At 45.5% G+C, this 25,384-nt stretch overlaps 1 protein-coding gene across 1 annotated transcript in view; it reads left to right on the top strand.

Moving 5' to 3' along the window:
* The window catches only part of grid2 (glutamate receptor, ionotropic, delta 2), an 858,176-nt gene that overhangs the window by 807,677 nt on the left and 25,115 nt on the right, over positions 1 to 25,384 (top strand). Inside the window, exon 15 of the mRNA XM_078225205.1 lies at positions 24,498 to 24,738. Within this exon, the coding sequence (XP_078081331.1) occupies positions 24,498 to 24,738 (241 nt within the window). The remainder of the gene's footprint in view (positions 1 to 24,497; positions 24,739 to 25,384) is intronic.

Genomic DNA, 25,384 nt, shown 5'->3' with positions numbered 1-25,384 from the left:
TGGAGGTATACAAGATTGATCTTTAAAAATAACTGCAATGTGGATTAATGAGAACAGCACAAATGCTTCCATTACATTCATTCATTCATCTGACTAAACGTCACTTCTCCTGATTCATTGATATCTTTAATAAGTCAAACCTAGTCACAGAATCTTTGTGGTACAGGTTTGTTCTGAATTATCAGAGGCCACAACAGCTGAAGGAACTAGACCAAAGTAATACTATGTTCTTCAAAGAGGGTTATTGTAAACAAACCATCTCCTAATCGAACAAAATCTCCAACATCATTCTAAGGATTGTCAATTTCAATTGTGAATAGATTCTTTCTGTTGAATCACAAACAGTGAGAATGCAAGTACAGCAAGTGATTAAGAAGGCAAATTTCATCAACAAGCAAGTCAAGGGTTTTAGGGGAAAGACAGGAAAGTGGAGTTGAAGCCACAACCAGAACAACCATGATCTTATTCAATGGCGAGTTCAAAGGGCCAGATAGCCTCCTCCTTCCTGCTTGTAAGTCCTATGTTCCTATGTTGCATTGTGGGATTTTGCTGTGTGCTGATTGGCTGTCCCATTTCCCTACATTATGAAAATGACTACATTACACAATCACTTCATTGGAGCGGCATGGTGGCACAGTGGTTAGCACTGCTGCCTCACAGCGCCAGGGACCTGGGTTCAATTCTGGCCTTGGGTCACTGTCTGTGTGGAGTCTGCACGTTCTCCCCGTGTCTGCATAGATTTCCTCGGGTGCTCCAGTTTCCTCCCACTGTCCAAAGATGTGCGGGTTAGGTGGATTGGCCATGCTAAATTGCCCCTTAGTGTCCTCAGATGTGTAGGTTAGGTGGATTAGTCGTGGTCGTGGTAAATATGTGGGGCAACGGGTGGAGAATAGGGCCTGGCTAAGACACTCAGTTAGAGATTCGGTGCAGACTCGATGGGCTGAATGGCCTCCTTCTGCACTGTAGGGATTCTATGGTATTCTGTGATTAGCTGCAAAGCCATTCGAAGTGTCCTGAGCTGTCGAACAGGTGCTATGTAAATGCAATTCCTTTCCCTCTTTCATTCTTTCAAACTCTGACATGCTTGTACAACTATTTTTGGATATGCCTGGTGAGTAAATGTACATCTTGCTGTGGCACTGAATCACACATAGCAGAAAAGATTCCCTGGCACCGAATACAGGTGTTCCAAATGTTAAATGTTTCATTCCCCAGCACAGAACAGCAGGCATTCTATGAATAGAGATTGCATGCTATATAAATGCTGCGGTGTGATTCCAAGTTAAACAACACGAAAACAAACCTTTGGATGAAGTAATTGCATAGATTGGTTTTTTCCTTAAAGTAAACCCAGTCTGCCTTTTTTTTTAGAATGAGGGATAAGGTGCTGGAACAAATGGGCCCCAGGGTTAGGACACCGGGGCAGAATCTGGTGTTAGTCAGGGGCCACAAATGTGGCAGGTGCATTTTCTAGCTCAATGTTTATTCCTTATGCAAGTTTGGATAAGTTACATCATCTTCTCTGTATTATAGATACCTGAATGTAGCAGCTTTGATTCAATGGATGATGAAGGTTCAGTATCCTGTTAAGAGGCAGGCATATCTGCATTTACGGTGGCACATTGGTTAACACTGCTGCCTCACAGCGCCAGGGACCTGGATTCAATTCCCGCTTCGGTCACTGTCCGTGCAGAGTCTGCATGTTCTCCCCATGTCTGCGTGGGTTTCCTCCGGGTGCTTCAGTTTCCTCCCACAATCCGAAACACGTGCTGGTTAGATGCATTGGCCGTGCTAAATTCTCCCTCAGTGTACCCGAACAGGCACCAGAGTGTGGCGACTCGGAGATTTTCACAGTAACTTCATTGCAGTGTTAACCACTTGTGACACTAATAAATAATAAAATAAAATAAATAATATTGCCATAGTTTTTTTCCTTATCACAGACTTGTTACAGTGCTCTCCAAATGAGCAATTCCCTGAATGCCATTCTCCCACCTTCTCCCTGTAATCCTGTACGTTCTTCCTTTCCAGATCACAGTCTAATTCTCTTTAGGAATGCCAAGATTTCACAGTAACTTCATTGCAGTTTTAATGGGAGCCGACTTGTGACAATAAGAAATTTTTTAAAAGATTGAACCCCCAGCCTCCACCACATTCTCAGGCAGTGCGTTACAGACCTTAATCGCTGACTCCCTGAAACAATTATTTTCTCAAAAAGATTTTGCTTCTTTTTGCCAATTATTTTAACTCTGTGCCCTCTCTTTCCTGATCCTATTCGCTGTTCCTGAGTGGGAGTAGTTTCTCCTTATCTACTCTGGCCAAACCGCTCATGATTTTGAATACTTTACCAGATCTTCTCTCATCTTTCTTATCTCCCAGGAAAACAGTCATAACTTCCCCAGTCTATCTTCATAATTGAAATTCCTCATTCCTGGAATCATTCCTGTGAATCTTTTCTGCTCTCTCTCCAATGCTTTCACACCCTTCCTGAAGTGTAGTGCTCAGAACTAGATGCAGTACTCTACCTGAAGCCGAGTTAGTGCCTTATATATGTTCAACGTAGCCTCCTTGCTCTATCTCCCTATTAACAAAGGGATACACTATTAACAAATACTATATACTTTATTAACTGCTCTCTCAACCTACCCTGCCATCTTCAATGACTTATGCACATACACACCCAGGTCCCTCTGCTCCTGCACTCCTTTAGAGTTGTACCCTTTATTTTACATTGTCTCTCCACATTCTTCTTACCAAAATGAATCACTTCACATTTCCCCTCAAGTAAAGTTAAAGTTTATTTATTAGTCACAAGTTGGCTTACATGCTGCAATGAAGTTACTGTGAAATTCCCCTTGTTGCCACACTCCGGCGCCTGTTCGGGTACACTGAGGGAGAATTTTAGCAAGGCCAATGCTCCTAATTAGCACGTCTTTCAGACTGTGGGAGAAACCCGGAGCACCCAGAGGAAACCCACGCAGACATGGGGAGAACGTGCAGACTCCACACAGGCAGTGACCAAATCCGGGAATCGAATCCAGGTCTCTGGCACTGTGAGGCAGCAATGCTAACCACTGTGCCACCGTCCCGCCCTTATGACATCAGGGTGGTACAGTGGCACAGGGGTTAGCACTGCTGCCTCACCATATATAAGTCGGAGATAGGTTTGAGATTTTCTTTTTCATTTACCCACCCATGAACACCTAACCCATCCGATCCTTAGGGGGTAACCTCCTCTTCATCAACTCTCCCAGTACAGTATATAAGAACCTATGTTGTATCGATTCTCAGGACATGGCCATCATTGGCAAGACTGACATTCATTGTCCCTCATTAGTTGCTCCTGCAAAGGCAAGCCTTCCTGAACCATTGAAATCTATGTGGTGAAGGTGCTGACACAGTTCTCTTAGATGTGCAGTTGCAAGATTTTGACCCAAGATGATAAAGGGGTGGCTATATATATATATCTAATTTAGAATGGTTGTGACTTGCTTGGAGAAGATGGTATTCCTATGCACTTTCTGCTTTTGCCCTTGTAGGTACAGTAAAAAGCCTCACCACACCAGGTTAAATTCCAACAGGTTTATTTGGAATCATGAGCTTTCAGAGCTCACTTGAAGAAGGAACAGCGCTCCAAAACCTCGTGATTCCAAATAAACCTGTTGGACTTTAACCTGGTGTTGTGAGGCTTCTTACTGTTCCCACTCCAACACCGGCATCTCCACATCATGGTACTTGTAGGTGATAGAGATTGTGGATTTAGGAGGTGTCTCTATTACAATGAATTGGGGACAATCTCTCTTTGGTGCCCCCATTCCCCAACTAGAATAGGGCACAGGAGGATTGTACAGCTGCCATAATTATATCCGATAATTAATACAATCTCATGGCCTTTAAGATTGGCAACTATCATAATATCTCTTACTTAACCATCAATCTTATCATTAATCAAAGCATCCTTCGAAATACTTGCCTCTGTATCAATTCAGTAATGTTTATACGGTTATTGATTTGAACTTTTAGTTGATGAAACGCCTCAGAAGTGTAATTTGTCTTCCCACCAACAAAGCTAACTTCTGCCTGTCTCTCTGCTGAAAGGCATCTGGAATTGTAGTTCCAGTGGTCCAAAGACATGTCTCTCACTTTGTACTATCTACCACATTGGCCTGTTTCCTGCTAAACTTATGCTCCCTTTCAGTCGATCCAACAGCAATCTACATTGGAAATTATTTTCCCCTTTTAGTCAATTACTCTGATTGCCATTCAATGATCTCACTATTTTCCCTTGGTATCGCAACAAAAGAGAAGAAATAGTTACTGAACTTACGACACAGATTTGTAAAGTCAGTGGTTTCTGCAGCCAAGCTTCCCACAAACAAATGCTCTTCCAAGGATGCAGGAGCCAATGCTGTACCCCAAATGGATCCATCAATTCTGGGAATAACCCTACTTTTAGAAGGCATTTTAGAACACAAGATTGCACGCCAATGTTCCCATTAGCTTTTAACTGCCTTTCTTGAGATTGTGACAATCGTAGGTGGGGAGCCTCGCCGCTGGAGGAAAAGAAAAAGCTCTCTGGTGCTTTCTTCAACTGTGATCGGACTTTTCTATATTATTTCTGAGGGTCCTCTGGCATTAATGGTAACTAGCACCACCATTTTTCTTGATGGTGTAATAGTAAAGACAACCACTTTCTTTGATGGAAGAATGGGAGAGACTACAATATCTGATGCACCCATTATCGCTGATTGTCTGTTACTGCCCGATTGTTCGAGTGGCCTCTGGCACTCTAATAGTGGAGACTGTGCTTTAGTTCCTTATTGATCTTAAGGGGGCCAATGGACCTAATCATTCAGAATATTTCTATAGCAATAAAGTGGGGCATATTCCTGGTATGTCTGGAGAGGCCAGAATTTACAGAGACATTACGTTTTTTTAAAAATGGACCATTGCTATTCTCTACCCGTAATAATATTGTAAGACCATAAGAACAGGAGTAGGCCAATCAGCCCTTCCAATCTGCTCCTTATCATAGAATCCTACAGCGCAGAAGGAGGCCATTCGGCCCATCGAGTCCACACCGATCACAATCCCACCCAGGTCCCATCCCCACAACCCCATGCATTTACCCCAGCTAGTCCCCCTGATACCAAGGGACAATTTAGCATGGCCAATTCACCTAACCCGCACATCTTTGGAGTGTGGGAGGAAACCGGAGCGCCCGGAGGAAACCCACGCAGACACGGGGAGAATGTGCAAACTCCACACAGTGACCCAAGCCGGGAATCGAACCCAGGTCCCTGGCGCTGTGAGGCAGCAGTACTATCACTGTGCCACCATGCCGCCCTCCATTTAATGAGATCATGGCAGATCCAACCTTCACTAAGTCCACTTTCCTGCCTTCTCTCCATAACCCTTAATTCCCTGACTGATTAAAAACCTACCGATCTCAGTCTTGAAAATGTTCACGGACTAGTTCTCCACACCTTCTGGGGGTAAAGAATTCCAAAGATTCATCACTCTTTGAGAAAAGATAATCTTCCTCAAATCCATCTTAAATGAGCACCTTCTTTCTCTGCAACTATGCGCTCTGGTCCTACACTCTCCCATGAGTGGGAGCATTGTCCCAACATTTACCCTTTCTAATCCCCTAAGGATCTTATACACTTCATTCATGTTAAGGATAGTCATAGAGTCACAGAGGTTTACAGCATGGAAACAGGCCCTTCGGCCCAACTTGTCCGTGCCGCTCTTTTTTTTTACCACTATGCTAGTCCCAGTTCCCCACATTTGGCCCATTTCCCTCTATACCCATCTCACCCATGTAACTGTTTAACTGCTTTTTAAAAGACAAAATTGTACCCACCTCTACTACTACCTCTGGCAGCTTGTTCCAGACACTCACCACCCTCTGTATGACATAATTGCCCCTCTGGACCCTTTTGTATCTCTCCCTTCTCATCTTAAACCTATGCCCTCTGGTTTTAGATTCCCCTACATTTGGGAAAATATGTTAACTATTTAACTAATCTATACCCCTCATTATTTTATCGACCTCTATAAGATCACCCCTAAGCCTCCTCTGCTCCAGAGAAAAAAGTCCCAGTCTATCCAATCTCTCCTTATAACTCAAACCATCAAGTCCCAGTAGCATTCTAGTAAATCTTTTCTGCACTCTTTCTAGTTTAATAATATCCTTGCTATAATAGGGTGACCAGGATCTATCCTGGATTTAAATTGAGTTTTCAAATCAGACCAAATATAGTTTATTGGATTGCAATTTCTGTTGGTTAAGCCATGATAACAAAACCTTGTTTAACTTAATGACTTAAAGAACATATAATTCATCCAGTTTATTGTTTCAGCTTTAGTTATTTACCATGGTAGTGCATATATAGTTAATAATTGGTGAAAAATGTGAATAAAAATGTAATCACCAGCATATTTTAAATATAAATCTGCCTTAAATTTCATAATGTTATTTCAGAGCCAATTGGATGCTATAATCAAGGGCCTTAAATGTAAAGTGTAATGTGACATAATTAATTAATGACTTCATGGTAAAGGATCTTATTGGTAAGAGTGACCATAACATTATAAAATTTCACATTCAGTTTGAGGGTGAGAAATACGCGTCTGAAACTAGAATCTTAAACTTAAATAAGGGCAATTATTTAAGACAGAATTGATGCAAGTGGAAGGGGTAAATAGATTAGAAGATAAGGCAGTAGAGGAAAAGTGGTAGGTTTTTAAGATGATAGTTCATAACTCTCAACAATTATATATTCCATTGAGAAAGAAAGTCTCCACAAGAAGGTTGCACTATCCATGCCTATCTCAGGAAGTTAAGGATGGCATACAATGATGAAAAGATTACTGGCAGGCCAGAAGATTGGGGGTGGAGGGGGGGGGCAGGTGGGGGGGGGGGAGGAGAATGTCGGGGGAGGGAAATAATCAGAAATCAGCAAAGGATGACTGATAAAAATGAAGAGGGAGAAATTAGAAGATGGGAGAAAACTAGCAAGTAATTTAGAAACAATGAAAAATCTTACAAATATTTAAAAAAGAAAAGAGTAGCTAAAGTCAGCGTTGGACACCTTGGAGGGTGAGGTTGGGGAATTCCTCTGACAACACCTTCCAAACCTATGACCTCTACCATCTAGAAGTGTTTTTTCAAAGTGGGGGGTTGCAATCCACGGGTGTGTCATAGGATGTTGAAAAATGGGGTGTCAAAATGATCCCCAAAGATTACCTGACCTTTATTTCCATTTTTCTCTGGGTAAATTCTTGCTGCAGTACCATGAAAAATCACATGAGGCAGGAATAAATAGGTCGGCATGCCCTGTACATGCATTTGATGCCAAGCGTACTGTACATACATTTGGCGCCAACTCTCTGGATGCCAATTTTCTTTCCCTCTCTGGTAAGCTGATTGTAGACATGGATCATTTGGTTGCGTGAAAGACAAGGCCAGATATACCAATAGCCAAAAAACCTACTGTTCTGAATCTCACATCTGAAAGAAAGAACATTGCTGCTTCATAGAGTCCAGGACAGGACAGAGCAGTATTAATGTTAGCTATGAACAGAGCACTGCCAGGGGCCCTGGAGAACAGCCTGCTCAGAAAAGATTAAAAACAGGAACAAAACAGTGTAAAGATTTTTTCATGGATGGTTTTGTCAATTGTGCCAACGCAAATCAAGATGCAAAGCCCACTTTAAAAACACGCCACAAGTCCATAAGGTTGTCTTCATAGATCAGTGTCTCCCAGGATTATCTTGTGTTTTTTTTAAGTTTATTTATTAGTGTCAGAAGTAGGTTTACATTAACACTGGAATGAAGTTACTGTGGAATTCCCCCTGTCATCACACTCCAGCACCTGTTCGAGTACACTGAGGGAGAATTTAGCATGGCCAATGCACCCTAACCAGCACATCTTTTAAACTGTGGGTGGAAACCAGAGCACCCGGAGGAAACCCATACAGACACGGGGAGAATGTGCAGACTCCGCACAGGCAGTGACCCAAGTCCGGGAATTGAACCCGGGTCCCTGGCGATGTGAGGTAGCGGTGCTAACCACCGTGCCACTGTGCCGCCCACACAGTGCTGAATAAATCAAGCATTTTGTTCCTCTTGCCCTTCACAATGACCTACATGTGCGAGGTGGGATTTTCCATTCTCAAAAAGACTGAAGACAGCACAAAGGAACCAGCAGAACTCTGCACCTGATATGCACGTTGGCCTCTCATCCTGTGAATCTGATCGGGATGAGGTCGTGAGAGCAAAGCAGGTTCACCTGTCATGTTAATTAGTAAAGTGGGCCACGAGGAACTGACACTTGGTAAATGTGGGTGGCCAGAAAAAAAGTTTGAAAAACACAATAGAAGGGCAGCAGACACATGGGAACACCACTGGCTGCAAGTTCTCCTCCAAGTCACTCACCATCCTGACTTGGAAATATATGGTGTGGAGATGCCGGCGTTGGACTGGGGTGAACACAGTAAGAGTTTTAAGAACACCAGGTTAAAGTCCAACAGGTTTATTTGGTAGCAAACACCATTAGCTTTCGGAGCGTTGCTCCTTCGTCAGATGGAGTGGAAATCTGCTCTCAAACAGGGCACAGAGACACAACATCAAGTTACAGAATACTGATTAGAATGCAAATCCCTACAGCCAACCAGATCTTAAAGATACAGACAATGAGGGTGAAGGGAGCATTAAGCACAGGTTAAAGAGATGTGTATTGTCTCCAGACAGGACAGCCCGCAAGTCCAGGAGGCAAGCTGTGGGGGTTACTGATAATGTGATAATGTCACTGATACTGATAATGTCACATTATAATGTGACATGTCACATTATTGTGATTTATGTCACATTATCAGTAACCCCCACAGCTTGCCTCTTGGACTTGCGGGCTGTCCTGTCTGGAGACAATACACATCTCTTTAACCTGTGCTTAATGCTCCCTCCATCCACATTGTCTGTATCTTTAAGATCTGGTTGGTTGTAGGGATTCGCATTCTAATCAGTATTCTGTAACTTGATTTTGTGTCTCTGTGCCCTTTTTGAGAGCACATTTCCACTCCATCTGACAAAGGACCAGCGCTCCGAAAGCTAATGGTGTTTGCCACCAAATAAACCTGTTGGACTTTAACCTGGTGTTCTTAAAACTCTTACTTGGAAATATATGACCATTCCTTCATGTCGCTGGATCAAAATCTTGGAACTCATTCCCTAAAACACTATAGTTAAGAAAGCCCACCAATGTCTCTACTTTCTCAGAATACTAAGGAAATTTAGCATGTCAGCTACGACTCGCACCAACTTTTACAGATGCACCACAGAAGGCATTCTTTCTGGTTGTATCACAGCTTGGTATGGCTCTTGCTCTGCCCAAGAGCGCAAGGAACTACAAAAGATCGTGAATGTAGCCCAATCCATCACGCAATCCAGCCTCCCATCCATTGACTCTGTCTACACTTCCCGCTGCCCCGGCAAAGCAGCCAGCATAATTAATGACCCCATGCATCCCGGACATTCTTTCTTCCACCTTCTTCTATCTATGTACCAACCGACTCAAGAACAGCTTCTTCCCTACTGCCATCAGACTTTTGATTGGACTTACGTTGCATTAAGTTGATCTTTCTCTACACCCTAGCTATGATTGTAACACTACATTCTGCACTCTTTCGTTTCCTTCTCTATGAACAATATGCTTTGTCTGTATGGCCCGCAAGAAACAATACTTTTCACTGTATGTTAATACATGTGGCAATAATAAATCAAATCAAATCAAATCAAATCTAAAAGGACTGTGAGTGTAGCTACATCACATGGATTACAGCAGTTCAAGAAGTCAGCTCACCACCACCTTGTCAAGGGTAATTAGGGATAGGCAACATACCTTGCCTTGCCAGCGACACCCACATCCTGTTCTATTTAAAAATGGGAAACAAAGAAACGGCAGAGACTTTGAATAAATGTTCAGAGCGATTCTCCCATCCCACGACGCTGATTTTGTAGCGCAGTGGGATGGGAGATTTGAGCGGGGCCGGATTTGCATGATCCACAGTGGGAATCTGGCTCTGAGCATGTCTCCAAGCACCAGATTTCCGGGGCCGTCAGCTCCGCACAGGAAATAGGCACAAAGCTGCATAATTTATGTTAATTTGAATTTCCATGTAATTTAAATGTTATTCGAGGTCCAGGACTGAAATCTCCGGGCCCGCTAGCATCTCCCCCCCCACCAGGAGAATTTCACTCCTGCAGGGATCACAGTAGCTCCTCACTTTCAGGGAGCTGGCAGCATGACCCCGCTGGAGTGAAGGGGGGGGGGTGGCAACTGGGCCCTCCCCCCAAGGGTCAGGCAGCGGGGGAGATGCCTCTTGGGCATTAGCATCTTGGCAGTGAAAGCCTGTGCCCCCAGCACTGCCCAAGGGGAAAAGTGCCAATGCCCGTGGGGCACCTTGGCAATGCCCATCGAGCACGGGGCAGTGCCAAGGGGCAGGGCCTAATGGGAGTGGGGCTATTCGGCCCATCGAGCCTGCACTGACAATGATCCCACCCAGGCCCTATCTGAGTAACCCCATATATTTACCCTGCTAATCCCCCTGACACTAAAGGACAATTCATCATGGCCAATCGACCTAACTAGTGGATAGTAACGTGATGTTTGGGAAATGATAACATCACGTTACTATCCACTAGTTAGGTCGATTGGCCATGATGAATTGTCCTTTAGTGTCAGGGGGATTAGCAGGGTAAATATATGGGGTTACTCAGATAGGGCCTGGGTGGGATCATTGTCAGTGCAGGCTCGATGGGCCGAATGGCCTCCTTCTGCACTGTAGGATTCTATGGTTTTTCTATGATCTCCTTAATGATGGATTCTATCATTTTCTCCATGAATGATGTTGCGTCAACTGATCTTTGGTTTCTTGGATTCTGTCTGCCTCCTTTCCTGAATAAATGTTACATTTGCTATTTTCCAATTTGCTGGGATCTTTCCATAACCCGAGGCATTTTGAACGATTAATAATGATAAAAGAATATGGGCGGCATGGTAGTGCAGTGGTTAGCACTGCTGCTTCACAGCTCCAGGGACCTGAGTTTGATTCCCGGCTTGGGTCACTGTCTGTGTGGAGTTTGCACATTCTTCTCGTGTCTGCGTGGGTTTCCTCCGGGTGCTCCGGGTTCCTCCCACAGTCCAAAGATGTGCGGGGTAGGTTGATTGGCCATGCTAAATTGCCCCTTAGTGTCCTGAGATGTGTCGGTTAGAGGGATTAGCGGGTAAATATGTAGTGATATGGGGGTAGGGCCTGGGTGGGATTGTGGTCGGTGCAGACTCGATGGGCCGAATGGCCTCTTTCTGCACTGTAGGGTTTCTATGATTCTATGATTCTATGAATCTGGCAGATTCTACATGATTTTGTGAAAGGGAAATCATCTTTGACAATTTTTAAATGTGAGGATGTAACAGGCAGGGTGGATAAGGGGGTGTCAGTAGATGTAATGTATTTGGATTTCCGAAAGGCATTCGATAAGGTGCCACATAAAAGGTTACTGCACAAGTACTCATGGTGTTGGGAATAACATATTACCGTGGTAGGGGATTTGCTAACTAACAAGAAACAAAGAGTTAGGAAAAATGGATAATTTTAAGATTTGCAAACTAACTCGTGGAATGCAAAGAATGAGTGCTGCGACTTCAATTATTTATGATCCATATCAATAACTTGGATGAAGGGGCCAACTGTATTGTGGTCAAACTTGTTGACAATACAAAGAGAGGTAGGAAAGGAAGTCAGAAGCTGAATGGCAAGAGGGATATTGGTAGGTTAAGAGTGGGCAGAAATTCAGCAGATGGAGTAGAAAAGGGAAGAGATGAGGTTGTGCACGTTGGCAAGAGGAATAGAAAAACAGAATATTATTTATATGAATAAAGAGACCGCAGAATGCTGGAGTACAATAAGATCTGGCTGTCCTTGTACATAAATCATAAAACATCAGTGTGCAGGTACAACAAGTAATTAGGAATACGAATAGAATTGGCCTTGATTACAAGGGGGATGGAATATAAAAGTAGGGAATTCTTGTTTTAAAGTTTATTTATTAGTGTCACAAGTAGGCTTACATTAACACTGCAATGAAGTTATTGTGGAAATCCCCTGGTCGCCACACTCTGGTGCCTGTTCGGGTACACTGAGGGAGAATTTATCATGGCCAACACACCTAACCAGCACATCTTTCGGACTTTGGGAGGAAACCGGAGCACCCGGAGGAAACCCACTCAGACGCAGGGAAAACGTGCAAACTCCCCACAGATAGTGACCCAAGCCGGGAATTGAACCTGGGTCCCTGACGCTGTGAGGCAGAAGTGCTAACCCACTGTGAAAGCGTGCCGCCCAACTGTCCAGGGCATTGGTGAGACCACACCTGCAATACTGTGTATAGTTTTGGTCTCCTCACTCAAGGAGGGATATACTTGCATGGGAGGTAGTCCAGAGAAGGTTCACTAGGCAGGTTCCTGGAAAGAAGGGGTTGTCTCATGCAGAAAGATTGAGCAGGTTGGGCCCACAACCATTGGAGTTTAGATAGACAATTCTGAGGGAGCTTGACAGGATGGATGCTGAGAGAATCTTCCCCCTTGTGGAGGAATCTAGAATTGAGGGAACAGTTTAAAAATAAGATGTCTCCCTTTTAAGACGGAGATGAGGAGGACAGATTTACAAAGATGTTGCCAAGACTCAAGGGACTGAGTGATAGGAAGAGATTGGACAGGCTTTATTCTTTGGAGCATAGGAGACTGAGGGGTGATCTTATGCAGGTGTATAAGATCATCAGAGGCATGGATCGGGTGAATGCACTCAGTCTTTCTCCCAAGGTTGGGGAATTGAGAACTAGAGGGCGTAGGTTTAAGTTAGGAGGGGAAAGAATTAATGGGAACCTGAGGAGCAACTTTTTTACACAGAGGGTGGTACGTATCTGGAATGAGCTGCCAGAGGAAGTGGTTGAGGCAGGGACATTGTCAACATTTAAAAGGCATTTGGACAGATACATGGATAGGAAAGGTTTAGAGGGATACGGGCCAAATTCAGGCAAATGCGGTTAGCTTAGATGGGCATTTTGGTCGGCATGGGCCAGTTTGGGCCGAAAGACCTGTTTCCTGTGTTGATTCTATGATTCTATTACTTTCTTCTCTCAGAGGGTCAACGATCTTTGGAATTCTCTCCCTCAGAGAGCAGTGGAGGCTGAGTCAATGAATATATTCATGGCTGAGCTAGACAAATTTTTGATCCACAAGGGAGCCAAGGGCAATGGGAGACAGGCAGGAAGGCGGAGTTAAGGTCACAATCAGATCGGCCATGGTGGACATGATATTCAACAGTGCACCAGGCTCGATGGGCTGAATGGCCAACTCCTGTTCCTAATTCGCTTGATCTTATGCTTGGGTAGTTAAAGTAGATAAAGGAGAAATTGTTTCCACTGGCAGGATGGTCAGTGACCAAAGGATTTATTACAATTTGTACATGAATAAAGACTTGTATTTATACAGCACCTTTCACAACTACAGGAAAGCACTAGACAGCAAATTAAACACTTTTTTGACGTGTTATCTCTGTTGTACTGTAGGGAATGCAACAGCCAACTTATGTTTAGCAAGATCCCATAAGTAGCAATGTGACAATAACCAAATAATCTGATCTTCTCATTTGATTGAGGAATAAATATTGACCATGGCGGTCCCCCCTGCTTTTTCCTTTCAAATAACGTCTCACAATGTTTTATATCTTGCTGAGAGGGCCGAATAGGCCTCAATTTCACGTATCATCTGAAAAATGCACCTCTAGCAGGGCAGCATTCTCTCAGTACGGCCTGGATTTCGGTGCTCAGTTTAGCTAGTTTATTGATAAGTGTCACAAGTAGGCTTACATTAACACTGCAGTGAAGTTACTGTGAAAATCCCCCAGTCGCCCCACTCTGGCATCTGTTCGGGTTACACTGAGGGGTAATTTAGCATGGCCAATGCACCTAACCAGCACGTCTTTCGGACTGTGGGAGGAAACCAGAGCACCCAGAGGAAACCCACGCAGACTCGAGGAGAACGTGCAAACTCCACACAGGCGGTGACCCAAGCTGGGAATCAAACCCGGGTCCCTGGCACTGTGAGGTGGCAGTGCTAACCACTGTGCCACCGTGCTGCCTGCTCAATCCCTGGAGAAAGGCCTGGACCCACAGTTCTTCTGACTGAGAGGCGCGAGTGCTACCAAATGAACCACAGTTGACACAAGGTGGGGGGGATGCTGGTGGGGGGTGGGGGGAGGATGGGGGGGGGGGGTAGTTGATGAGAAGAATTATTTTTTATGCAGCGAATTGTTGTGATGTACAGTACATTCCCTGAAAGGGTGGTAAAAGCAGATTCAGTGGCGACATGAGGGGAAGTGATGGCCTAGTGGTATTCTAAGAAGTCTCACAACACCAGGTTAAAGTCCAACAGGTTTATTTGGTAGCATGAGCTTTCGGAGCGCTGCTCCTTCATCATCATATTCTGACTAGTCTATTGATCCCGAAACTCAGCTAATGTTCTGGGAACCCGGGTTCTCATCCCGCAAATGGTGGTATTTGAATTCTATTAAAAACCTGGAATTAAGAATCTACTGATGACCATGAAACCATTGTCGATTGTCGGAAAAACCCACCTGGTTCACAAATGTCCCTTCGGGAAGGAAAACTGCTGTCCTTACTCGGTCTGGCCTACATGTGACTCCAGAGCCACAGCAATGTGGTTGACTCTCAACTGCCCTCTGAAATGGCCCAGCAAGCCATTTATTTGTATCAATGGCTCAGTCGCTCACCACCACCTACTCTGGGACAGGTAGGGATGGGCAATAAATGCTGGCCAGCCAGTGACGCACATGTCTCACGAATGAATAAAAAGAAACTCTGCCCTGTGTTAACACCAAAATGCAAAGAATTGAGAAAAGCAGAGTGAACGATCCGCATTTATAGATTCTAACAGAATCAGAAATCACTGTGTTCAGAGATGAAGGGCAGGTCATTTGGATTCTGTGTTCAGGCTCACCCATTTCGTAGGAATCCATTGTACTTTGCAACTCTGAAAAATGCTTGTTATTCAGAGATAGCCGCTCTCTGCAGCTAGCTGTGTGCCATGGTATCTTTTTTATAGCTCTTTCTGTTTGAGAAAGTGTGTTAGACATTATAGACCACTTATCTCCATAGTCCATTTGGCAGCCATTACTACTGAATCCTCACTTGTCAAAGTACTTGCCACACAAACCAAAGTCTTGTGTGTGTTGACAGGAAGGGTCTGATTTAAGGAAGAAAGGTGAAACGGAGGAAATCCATATTAAAGGCGATTTGATTGTACAACCCTCCCCGTATTGTTTTTTATTAGTGTCACAAGCAGGCTTACATTAACACTGCAATGAAGTTACTGTGAAAATCCCCTAGTCGCCACACTCCGGCGCCTGTTGGGGTACACTGTGGGAGAATTTAGCATGGCCAATGCACCTAACCAGCACGTCTTTCAGACTGTGGGAGGAAACCGGAGCACCCGGAGGAAACCCACGCAGACACGGGGAGAACGTGCAAACTCCACACAGACAGTGACCCAAGTCGGGAATCCCAAGATAGGTCCCTGCCATTGTGAAGCACCAGTGTTAATCACTGTCGCAGCCTTAAACTAGGGGATTTTCACAGTAACTTGGATAAAAGCAAATTACTGTGGATGCTGGAATCTGAAACCAGAAGAGAAAATGCTGGAAAATCTCAGCAGGTCTGGCAGCATCTGTAAGGAGAGAAAAGAGCTGACGTTTCAAGTCCAGACGACCCTTTGTCAAAGCTTTTCATAGGGTCATCTGGACTCGAAACGTCAGCTCTTTTCTCTCCTTACAGATGCTGCCAGACCTGCTGAGATTTTCCAGCATTTGTTCTCTTTGGGGTCGCAGTAACTTCATTGTGGTGTTAATGTAAGCCTACTTGTGACATTAATAAAAATAAATCAGCACTGTAGAATTCTATGATTCTATGAAATAAAATAAATACTATGTTGGAGGGAAAATGCTTTCAGGATGTAGGCAGTGTTGGTGATGCTGTATTTGTAGTCAACCCTACATTGCCCTGAGAAGGTGCAGGTGAATGACCTTCTTCCCAGGTAACAGTTGAATGGCTGCTAGGTGACTGGGGAAGATGGGCAAAGGAGAAAGCCGTTCCATTTGAGCTGATTGTAGCTCAATGAGATCATGAGGGAGAATTCAGCATGACCAATGCACCTGACCAGCACATATTTCAGACTGTGGGAGGAAACTGGAGCACCCAGAGGAAACCCACGCAGACACAGGGAGAACGTGCAGACTCCACGCAGACAGTGACCTAAGCCAGGAATCGTCCCATGGACCCTAGGGCTGTGAGGCAGCAGTGCTAACCACTGTGCCACAGTGCCATGATGTTACAGTTGGAATCTGAGTCGATGCTTTTTACCATTCAGTGCTTTCCCCCCGACACGGATTCTGTTCTGGATATAAGAACGCTGGCAGAAGCTTGTGTTTTTCACTGAAAGAGAATGTATTTTCCGTGCCACAGTCAGCTTGAGCAAGTGGTGTGGATGTAGACAGCTGTGTCTTCATTGGACTTCAATCAAAGAGAATTTGGCAGGATAATCCATTCTAGTAAATATTCAGAATCACTCTGCCTCATGCTAGATTGTATTACACCAAATGTACGGCACAGCAAGAGGCCATTCAATCCAACAGTCTATCCTGGTGCGTATGCTCCACGTGAGCCTGTTTTTGCTCTATTTCATCTCATCCTATCAACATAACTTTCTGTTCCTCCCTCCCTAGTCTTTATCTAACCTACCCTCCGATACATTTTTACTATTTGTCACAACTACTCCCCGGGATAGCATGTTCTACATTCTCATCGCTCTACGAGTACCAGCATTTGAGTTATGTTCAGAGTACCAGGGCGGCACAGTGGCAGAGTGGTTATCACTGCTACCTCACAATGCCAGGGACCTGGGTTCAGTTCCAGCCTCGGGTGACTATCTGTGTGGACTTTGCACTTTCTCCCCGTGTCAGCATGGGTTTCCTCTGGGTGCTCCGGTTTCCTCCCACACTCCAAAGACGTGTAGGTTAGGTTCGTAGGCCACGATAAATTGTCCCTTAGTGTCAGAGGGACTAGCCGGGTAAATACGTGAGAGGATTACAGCAATAGGACCTGGGTGGGATTGTTGTCGGTGCAGGCTCATTGGGCCGAATGGCCTCCTTCTGCACTGTAAGGATTCTAAGTTTAAAGTTTATTTATTCGTGTCACAAGTAGGCTTACATTAACACTGCAATGAAGTTACTGTGAAAATCCCCTAGTGGCCATACTCCGGCGCCTGTTCGGGTACACCGAGGGAGAATTTAGCATGGCCAATCCACCTAAACAGCACGTCTTTCGGACTGTGGGAAGAAACCGGAGCACCCGGAGGAAACCCACGCAGACATGGGGAGAACGTGCAGACTTCGCACAGACAGTGACCCAAGCCGGGAATCGAACCTGGATCCCTGGCGCTGTGAGGCAGCAGTGCTAGCCACTGAGCCACCGTGCCGTGAAATTCTATGATTTCACTTGAATTTCATGAAACTATTTTCGAGACACGAGCCCTAGTTTTAGGTTGCTCTAACCAAGTGACACCCTTCATAATTTTTAAAGATCTCTATCAGGTCGACACACAACCTCCCCTTTGCTAAAGTGAAGAACTAGAGCTAGGCCACTCAGGGGCAAAGTCAGGTAGCACTACTTCATACCGAGGATAGCGGGAATGTGGAACTTTCGCCCCCCCAAAAGGCCGCTGCAGCTGGAAGTCAACAAGAACATTTCAAAACTGAGGTTGGTTACATGTATTTTGGGTAAGGTGTGAAGGGTTACAGAACCAAAGCGGGCTAATGGAATTAAAATACAGATCAGCCATGGTTGCTGGGGCAGGCTCGGAGGCTGAATGGATTCCTCAAGAACAGATTCCAAATTAAACCCCGTTAATTTATCTCAAGATGTGGAGATGCCGGCGTTGGACTGGGGTCAGCACAGTAAGAAGTCTCACAGCACCAGGTTAAAGTCCAACAGGTTTATTTGGTAGCACAAGCTTTCGGAGTGTCGGTCCTTCTTCAGGTGAGTTCAGGGGTTCACCTGATGAAGGAGCAGCTCTCCGAAAGTTCGTGATTCCAAATAAACCTGTTGGACTTTAACCTGGTGTCGTGAGACTTCTTACTGCATTCATCACACACCACCTAAAGGACATCTGGCAAATATATCTCAATGTTACCAAAGTGCAACCCCCCCCCCCAATCTCCACTTTGGGCCGAGTCCATGGTTGGAAACGGGCAGCTCCAGAGAGGCGAAGATCCCCACCAGAAACAACAAGCGTTTTCATGGACCAAATAAGGAGAAACCCAGTGACAGGGGGTTTGCTCGCCAGAGAACACAGATATAAGCTGATTGGCAAAAGATACAGAGGCAACAAATGTTTTCTCGCAGCAAGTTGTTGGGACCTGGGATGACAAGGGGTGACTAAAGGGGGGGAAAGTGAGACAGAGGACACTTCAGAGTCTGGGGCCAAGGCAACTGAAGGTATGGCTACCAATGGTGTCAGAATGAGAGGGTTGGCTTATGAGGAGAGACTGAGTAGACTGGGGCTGTACTCATTGGAATTCAGAAGAATGAGGGGAGATCTTATAGAAACATATAAGATTATGAAGGGAATAGATAAGATAGAAGCAGGGAAGTTGTTTCCAATGGCGGGTGAAATTAAAACTAGAGGGCATAGCCTCAAAATAAGGGGAAGCAGATTTGGGACTGAGTTGAAGAGGAACTTCTTCACACAAAGAGTTGTGAATCTGTGGAATTCCCTGCCCAGTGAAGCAGATGAGGCTACCTCATCGAATGGTTTTAAGGCAAGGATAGGTAAATTTTTGAACAGTAAAGGAATTAAGGGTTATGCTGAGTGGGTGGGTAAGTGGAGCTGAGTCCATGAAAAGATCAGCCATGATCTTATTGAATGGCGGAGCAGGCTCGAGGAGCCAGATGGCCTACTCCTGCTCCTAGTTCTTATGTTCTTATGCTCTAATGTTTGTGCAGAAGGCCAGAGATAGAGGAGGGTGGGAACCTCAGAGGTTTAGGGGGCTGGAGAAGATTACAGGGAGGGGCGAGGCTATCGTGGCATTGTAAAAGATGGGCAAGAAATTTTTAAATCAAGAGATTGGCCACGATCTAGCAGGTCCCGTTAGATGTGGGTGCAAATTCCATAATGGCCGCTAAATCTCGCGAGCGGCTAAAAACAAGACTTGCGCTGGCAAGATCTCAGTCTGAGATCATCCCCCTCCCCCCACCGCACCGCCCCCCTCCCCCCCACCCCCGCCGGGACTTAATCAGGTTTCCACCAGCAAGGACGAGAATCCTGATTTCCATAAGTCTAAATAAGTTATCATCTCATTAATGGGCTTGATGCCATAATGTCCACCCACGATGTCTGTGCCTGCATGTTTAAGCCCCGCCCCTCCAGCTGGCTGTGTGAACCTTGCCAGTACTCTGAAATAGCATGGAGCACCGTTAAATCAGGCGAGAAACAGCGTCCGTCAAGCCAGTGAGTTTCTCACAGCTTTTCTCACCTGCCACTTTGGGAAGATTGCACCCTTTGCTTGACCAAGAGTCAGGCCAGTGAACGCAGGGGCGAAAGGGCAATGAAACGTGATGCGAGTTAAGACATGGGCATTTTGGATGACCTGATGCTTAGAGAGGGTAATATGTGGGAGAGTAGCCGGGTGTGTGTGCGGGGGGGAGGATGGAGTGAATTTTACCATCCCGCCTGCCACGGGAATCGGAGCATGGAAAGATCCGTTGACCTCAGGTGAGATTTTACCAATTTCGGGGCGAGCGAGGCTGGAAAATCCCGTCCACAATCTCAACGAGCGAGCGTTAATCTGTATTGATTTATGAATTGGAGTGATTCACCAAAATAACTCTACAGGGTAGAATTAGTCTGGTATCTGACAGGAATCACAAGGGGGCTCAACAGTTGGCAGCACAGTAGCACAGTGGTTAGCACTGCTGCCTCACAGCGCCGGGGACCCGGGTTTGATTCCCGGCTTGGAGTCACTGTCTGTGTGGAGTCTGCACGTTCTCCCCGTATCTGCGTGAGTTTCCTCCGGATGCTCCAGTTTCCTCCCACATTCTGAAAGATGTGCTGGTTAGGGTGCATTGACCCAAACAGGTGCCGGAGTGTGGCCACTAGAGGAATTTCACCGTAACTTAATTGCAGTGTTACTTGCGACCAATAAATAAACTTTAACTTTCGTTGGACGGTAAAATGTTTTCAGTGGTGGGGGTGTCTCGAACAAGGGGACACAGCTACAAGATAAAGAGTCAGTCATTTAAGTAGAAGTTTCTTTTTGCAGAGGGTGGTGAATCACTGGGATTCTCTGTCCCAAAGGGTAGTGGAAGCTGGATCATGAGAAGTATTTAAAGTGGAGGTGGATAAATATTTGACTGATTGATGAATAGAGGGGCTATGGGGAAATGGCACAGAAAAGGAGTTGAGGCCGGTATAGATCAGCCATGATGGTATTGAATGGCGGGGCAGGTTGGAAGGGCCTGGTGGCCTAACCTGGTGATCTTTCCTGTGTTCTCTGCCATTCGTATTCTTAGAGTTTGATTTGACATTCTTCATTTTTAAAATCCGCGTGAAACACAATTACCTTTCCCAGCAGAGAAACAGCTTGAAATGTTTTTTACGGCATCAGGTATCAAGTTGCACATTTGCATAAATTACCGCTTCATCCTTCAAAACTGATATGGGGCATTAATGCAATTAGACCCATTAATCATCGGAGGTTTACACCTGGATCTGAGAGGGAAAGTTTTGTGTTTTGACTTTTGAGAACAAGAGTTGCAAAATTGACGAGCAAACCCTAATTGTTCTGCAGCTGGAATGTCATAACCTTTGTTGCCGATTGTGGGTGATAGGCAATTGGTGTCCAGTTTCACAGTTGTTTTCTCGAAGGAGTTAAGTAACCATAGGCAGCGAGCCAAAACAATTACCCCCCTCCCTGTGCTGATGACACGACTCCAATCGGGAAATTAAAATCCTTTAAATTCTGCCTGTTTGATGAACAAGACTTTTGATTATTTTCATAAGTAGAATCATCGGCCAGAATTTTGCCGTCCCGCCCGCCACGGGAATCGAAGCGGGCAAGGGGCGGACCATGGAATGGGTCCGTTGATCTCGGGCGGGATTTTACGGTTTCAGGATGAGCAAGGCCGGAAAATCCCACCCATAGAAGCACAGAGATATACAGCACAGAAACAGGCCCTTCGGCCCAACTCGTCCATGCCGACCAGGTTTCCTGAACTGAACTAGCCGCATTTGCCCATATCCCTCTAAACCTTTCCTATCCATGTACCTGTCCAAATGTCTTTTAAATGTTGTAATTGTACCCGCCTCTACCACCTCCTCTGGCAGCTCATTTCATACACGCACCACCCTGTATATGGAAATGTTGCCCCTCGGGTCCCTTTTAAATCTCTCCCCTTTCACCTTAAACCTATGCCCTCTAATTTTGGACTCCCCTACCTTGGGGAAAAGACCTTGGCTATTCACCTTATCCACGCCCCTCATGATTTTATAGACCTCTATGAGGTCACCCCTCATCCTCCTACACTCCAGGGAAAAAAGTCCCACCTATCCATCCTCTCATAATTCAAACCTTCAGGTCCCAGTAACATCCGTGTAAATCTTTTTTGCACCCTTTTCAGCTTAAGAACATCCTTCCTATCTCAGGGCGACCAGAATTGTACGCAGTACTCCAAACGTGGCCTTACCAATGTCTTGTACAGTTGTAACGAAAAGTCTCAAAGTAAAATGTAAAATGTCCGAATGTAAAAGCAAATTACTGCGGATTCATAGAATCCTAGAATCCTACAGTGCAGAAGAAGGCCACTCAGCCCATCGAGTCTATACCGACCACAATACTACCCAGGCCCTATCCCCATAACCCCATGCTTTTACCCTAGCTAGTCCCCATGACACTAAGGGGCAATTTAGCATAGCCAATCCACCTGACCTGCACATCTTTCAACCTTGGGAGGAAACCAGAGCACCCAGAGGAAACCCACGCAGACATGGGGAGAACGTGCAGACTCCACACAGACAGTGACCCAAGCCGGGAATCGAACCCAGGCCCCTGGCGCTGTGAGGCAGCAGTGCTAACCATTGTGCCACTGTGGAATCTGGAATCTGAAACACAAACAGAAAATGCTGGAAAATCCCAGCAAGTCTGACAGTATCTGTCGAGAGAAAATGGAGCCAACGTTTCGAGTCTGGGGATGACTCGTTGTCAGAGCTGTTACTAGTTTTATTATTATTTTTGTTATTATCGATTAGTTTCATTCTTGGAGATTCCTGCTGGACAGACGCATGGTCAGCTCAGAAAGCACAGCAAGGCTTTCTCAACCTTGCCCCTCACCTGAGGTGTGGTGATCCTCAGGTTAAAATCACCACCAGTCAACTCTTCCTCTCAAAGGGGAGAGAGAGCAGCCTTTGGTCATCTGGGACTGTGGCGACTTTACCTTTACCGATCAGAGTGGGGCGGCATGGGATGGCACAGTGGTTAACACTGCTGCCTCACAGCACCAGGGATCCAGGTTCGATTCCTGGCTTGGGTCACTGTCTGTGTGGAGTTTGCACATTCTCCCCATGTCTGCGTGGGTTTCCTCCGGGTGCTCCAGTTTCCTCCCACAGTCCAAAGATGTGTGGGTTAGGTGGATTGGCCATGCTAAAATTGACCCTAGTGTCAAGGAGATTAGCAGGGTAAACATGTGGGGTTACAGGGAATAGGGCCTGGGTGGGATTGTGGTCGGTGCAGACTCGATGGGCCAAATGGCTTCCTTCTGCACTCTAGGAGATTCTATAATTCTATAAGAAGTCGTACACACCAGCTCAGGGTCAGCAAGGGGGTGGTCTGTGAGTGTGTTACCCTGAAAGTTTCAATGGGCAAGCTAAGTAACTCCTTCACTGCTCCTACATGATGTCCTTCACAGCAACATGCAACCGCCTTGCTGAGCCAGAAATGTGCCCCACACACAGGGCCACCAGAGCAGCATTCTGTCATTACCAATTTGTGCTCCCTCTAATTGCCATCTCGAGGCTGTGTGAAGCACAGGAATTGATGGCATGAAGCCAGCTGGCAACACGCACTCAAATCAGAATGTGGGATTCGACCATACTCATAAACTACCTCCTGCCTGTTAATTTTACCTTCTGGGTCCTTCTTATAGAGACTTGCATTTATTTTATTTTAACTTAAATACATTCCAAGCCTTCAAGGAAACGTGTGTTTTTGGTCATTCTTGCGTACGAACGTCAGGGTGGCTTGTAATTGGTGGGAGGTGGGGAGGTTGGAGGGCGGGGGGGTGGCTGGGGGGGGTGGTGGTGGGATAGATCAAGATTCTGCTGTGTGTGTAAAGCCTGCCCTCATGTGGAAACCATTGGGATTGCTGCTGAGGGATTTCTTTGTGAATCTCAGCTCCAAAGACTCATGAGATGGTGGGGTGACTCGACTTCGTACTATAGCACTGGAGAGCCAATTCTGCAACCTGCACGTTTCACAGCGTGTGTGGTCTTATATATTTTGCAACCACACATACTCACAGATGTGGATATATGTATTGAGTACAAAAATCAGGATGTCATGCTGCAGCTTTATAAAACTTTGCCTTGGCTACACTTAAGAGTATTGGCTTCAATTCTGATTGCCACATTACAGGAATGATGTGGAGGCTTTGGAGAGGGTACACAAGAGGTTTATCAGGATGCTGCCTGGATTAGAAGGTGTGAGCTATAAGGAGAGGCTGGAGAAACTAGGGTTGTTTTCTCTGGAGAGGCGGAGGCTCAGGGGAGCCCTGATAGAAGTCTATAAAATTATGCGAGGCACAGATAGGGTTGACAGTCAGAATCTATTTCCCAGATTTGAAATCTCTAATACGAGGGGACATGCACTTAAGGTGAGAGGGGGAAAATTCAAAGGCGATGTGAAGGGCAAGTTTTTTACACAGAGTGTGGTCAGTGTCTGGAACGCGCTGCCAGAGGTGGTGGTGCAGTCAGATACGATAGAGGCGTTTAAGGGGCTTTTAGATAAGCACATGAATAACCAAGGAATAGAGGGATATGGAGGAAGGGCAGGCAGAAGGGATTAGTTTAATTTGGCATCATGTTCGGCACAGCATCGTGGGCTGAAGAGCTTATTCCTGAGCTGTACTGTTCTATGCTCTACGTTCTATGCACACACTGACACACATACTCACACATATACACACCCACACTAACAGTATTTAGTGTTCAGGAGACTTCATGATGCTTTGCCTGGTGTTTACTGAAACTCTTAGGAATAACACACAGTGATAAATGTTTACAGTGTTCCTCTCTCTTCTTTAACACAAGGATCCTGGAACTCCTGCAACACGGGGACCTTGACATGCTGAAGCATAAGTGGTGGCCGAAGACGGCGCAGTGTGACATCTATGCCTCGTCCAGAGCACAGCAGAGAGGCAGTGCCTTCGACCTGGCCAGCTTCGCTGGCGTCTTCTGCATCCTGGCTGCCGGCATCATCCTGGCTTGCCTCATAGCCATCGTGGAGAACTGGTGGAACAGGCGGAAAGGATCCCGTGTCCCCTCGAAAGAGGTAAAACTATGTGGTCACCATCACACGTTGTCCAGGCGACAAGTAACTGATTTAACGTCACTCCGCACCCACATGTGACGTGCCCACTGCTAATCGTCTGAGGATTCGGTCGGTACCGGCTAAAAAGACCACAAAAATATCTAGCTTCACATATTTGGTTCAGTGGCCATCTGCTTACAAAATAAGCAAAACAACAAACATGCTTGCATTTATATAGCGCCTTCAAGATAGTTAAAACATCTCAAGGTGTTTCATCGGGAAGTTACAAAATAAAATTCAACACAGAAGGATATACTGTATCAGGATGGCCAAAGAGGTAGGTTTTAAGGAACACCTTAAAGGAAGGGAGAGAGATACTAGAGTTAAAATTAGAGGAGTTACAATTAGGTCCAGGAATTAGAAATTAAGACCCAGACAGCTGAAGACACAACCACCAAGGGTGGAGCGATTAAAATCAGTGCTGCGCAAAATCCTGTGTTGAAGAAATGCAGAGATCCCAGAGAATTGGTGTCTTCAGCCGCTTAGGTCCAAAGCTGTAGAATTCTCTCCCGAAATCTCGCTGCACCTCAACATCTCTCTCCTCCTTTAAGACGCACCCTAAAACCCAAGCCTTAGACCAAGCCTTTTTTCATCTGACCTAATATTT

Source organism: Mustelus asterias, chromosome 1 (genome assembly GCF_964213995.1).
Source record: "Mustelus asterias chromosome 1, sMusAst1.hap1.1, whole genome shotgun sequence".
Classification (NCBI taxonomy): Eukaryota; Metazoa; Chordata; class Chondrichthyes; order Carcharhiniformes; family Triakidae; genus Mustelus; species Mustelus asterias.
Note: the sequence above shows the minus strand (reverse complement) of the source record. Positions and strands in the feature narration are given on the sequence as shown.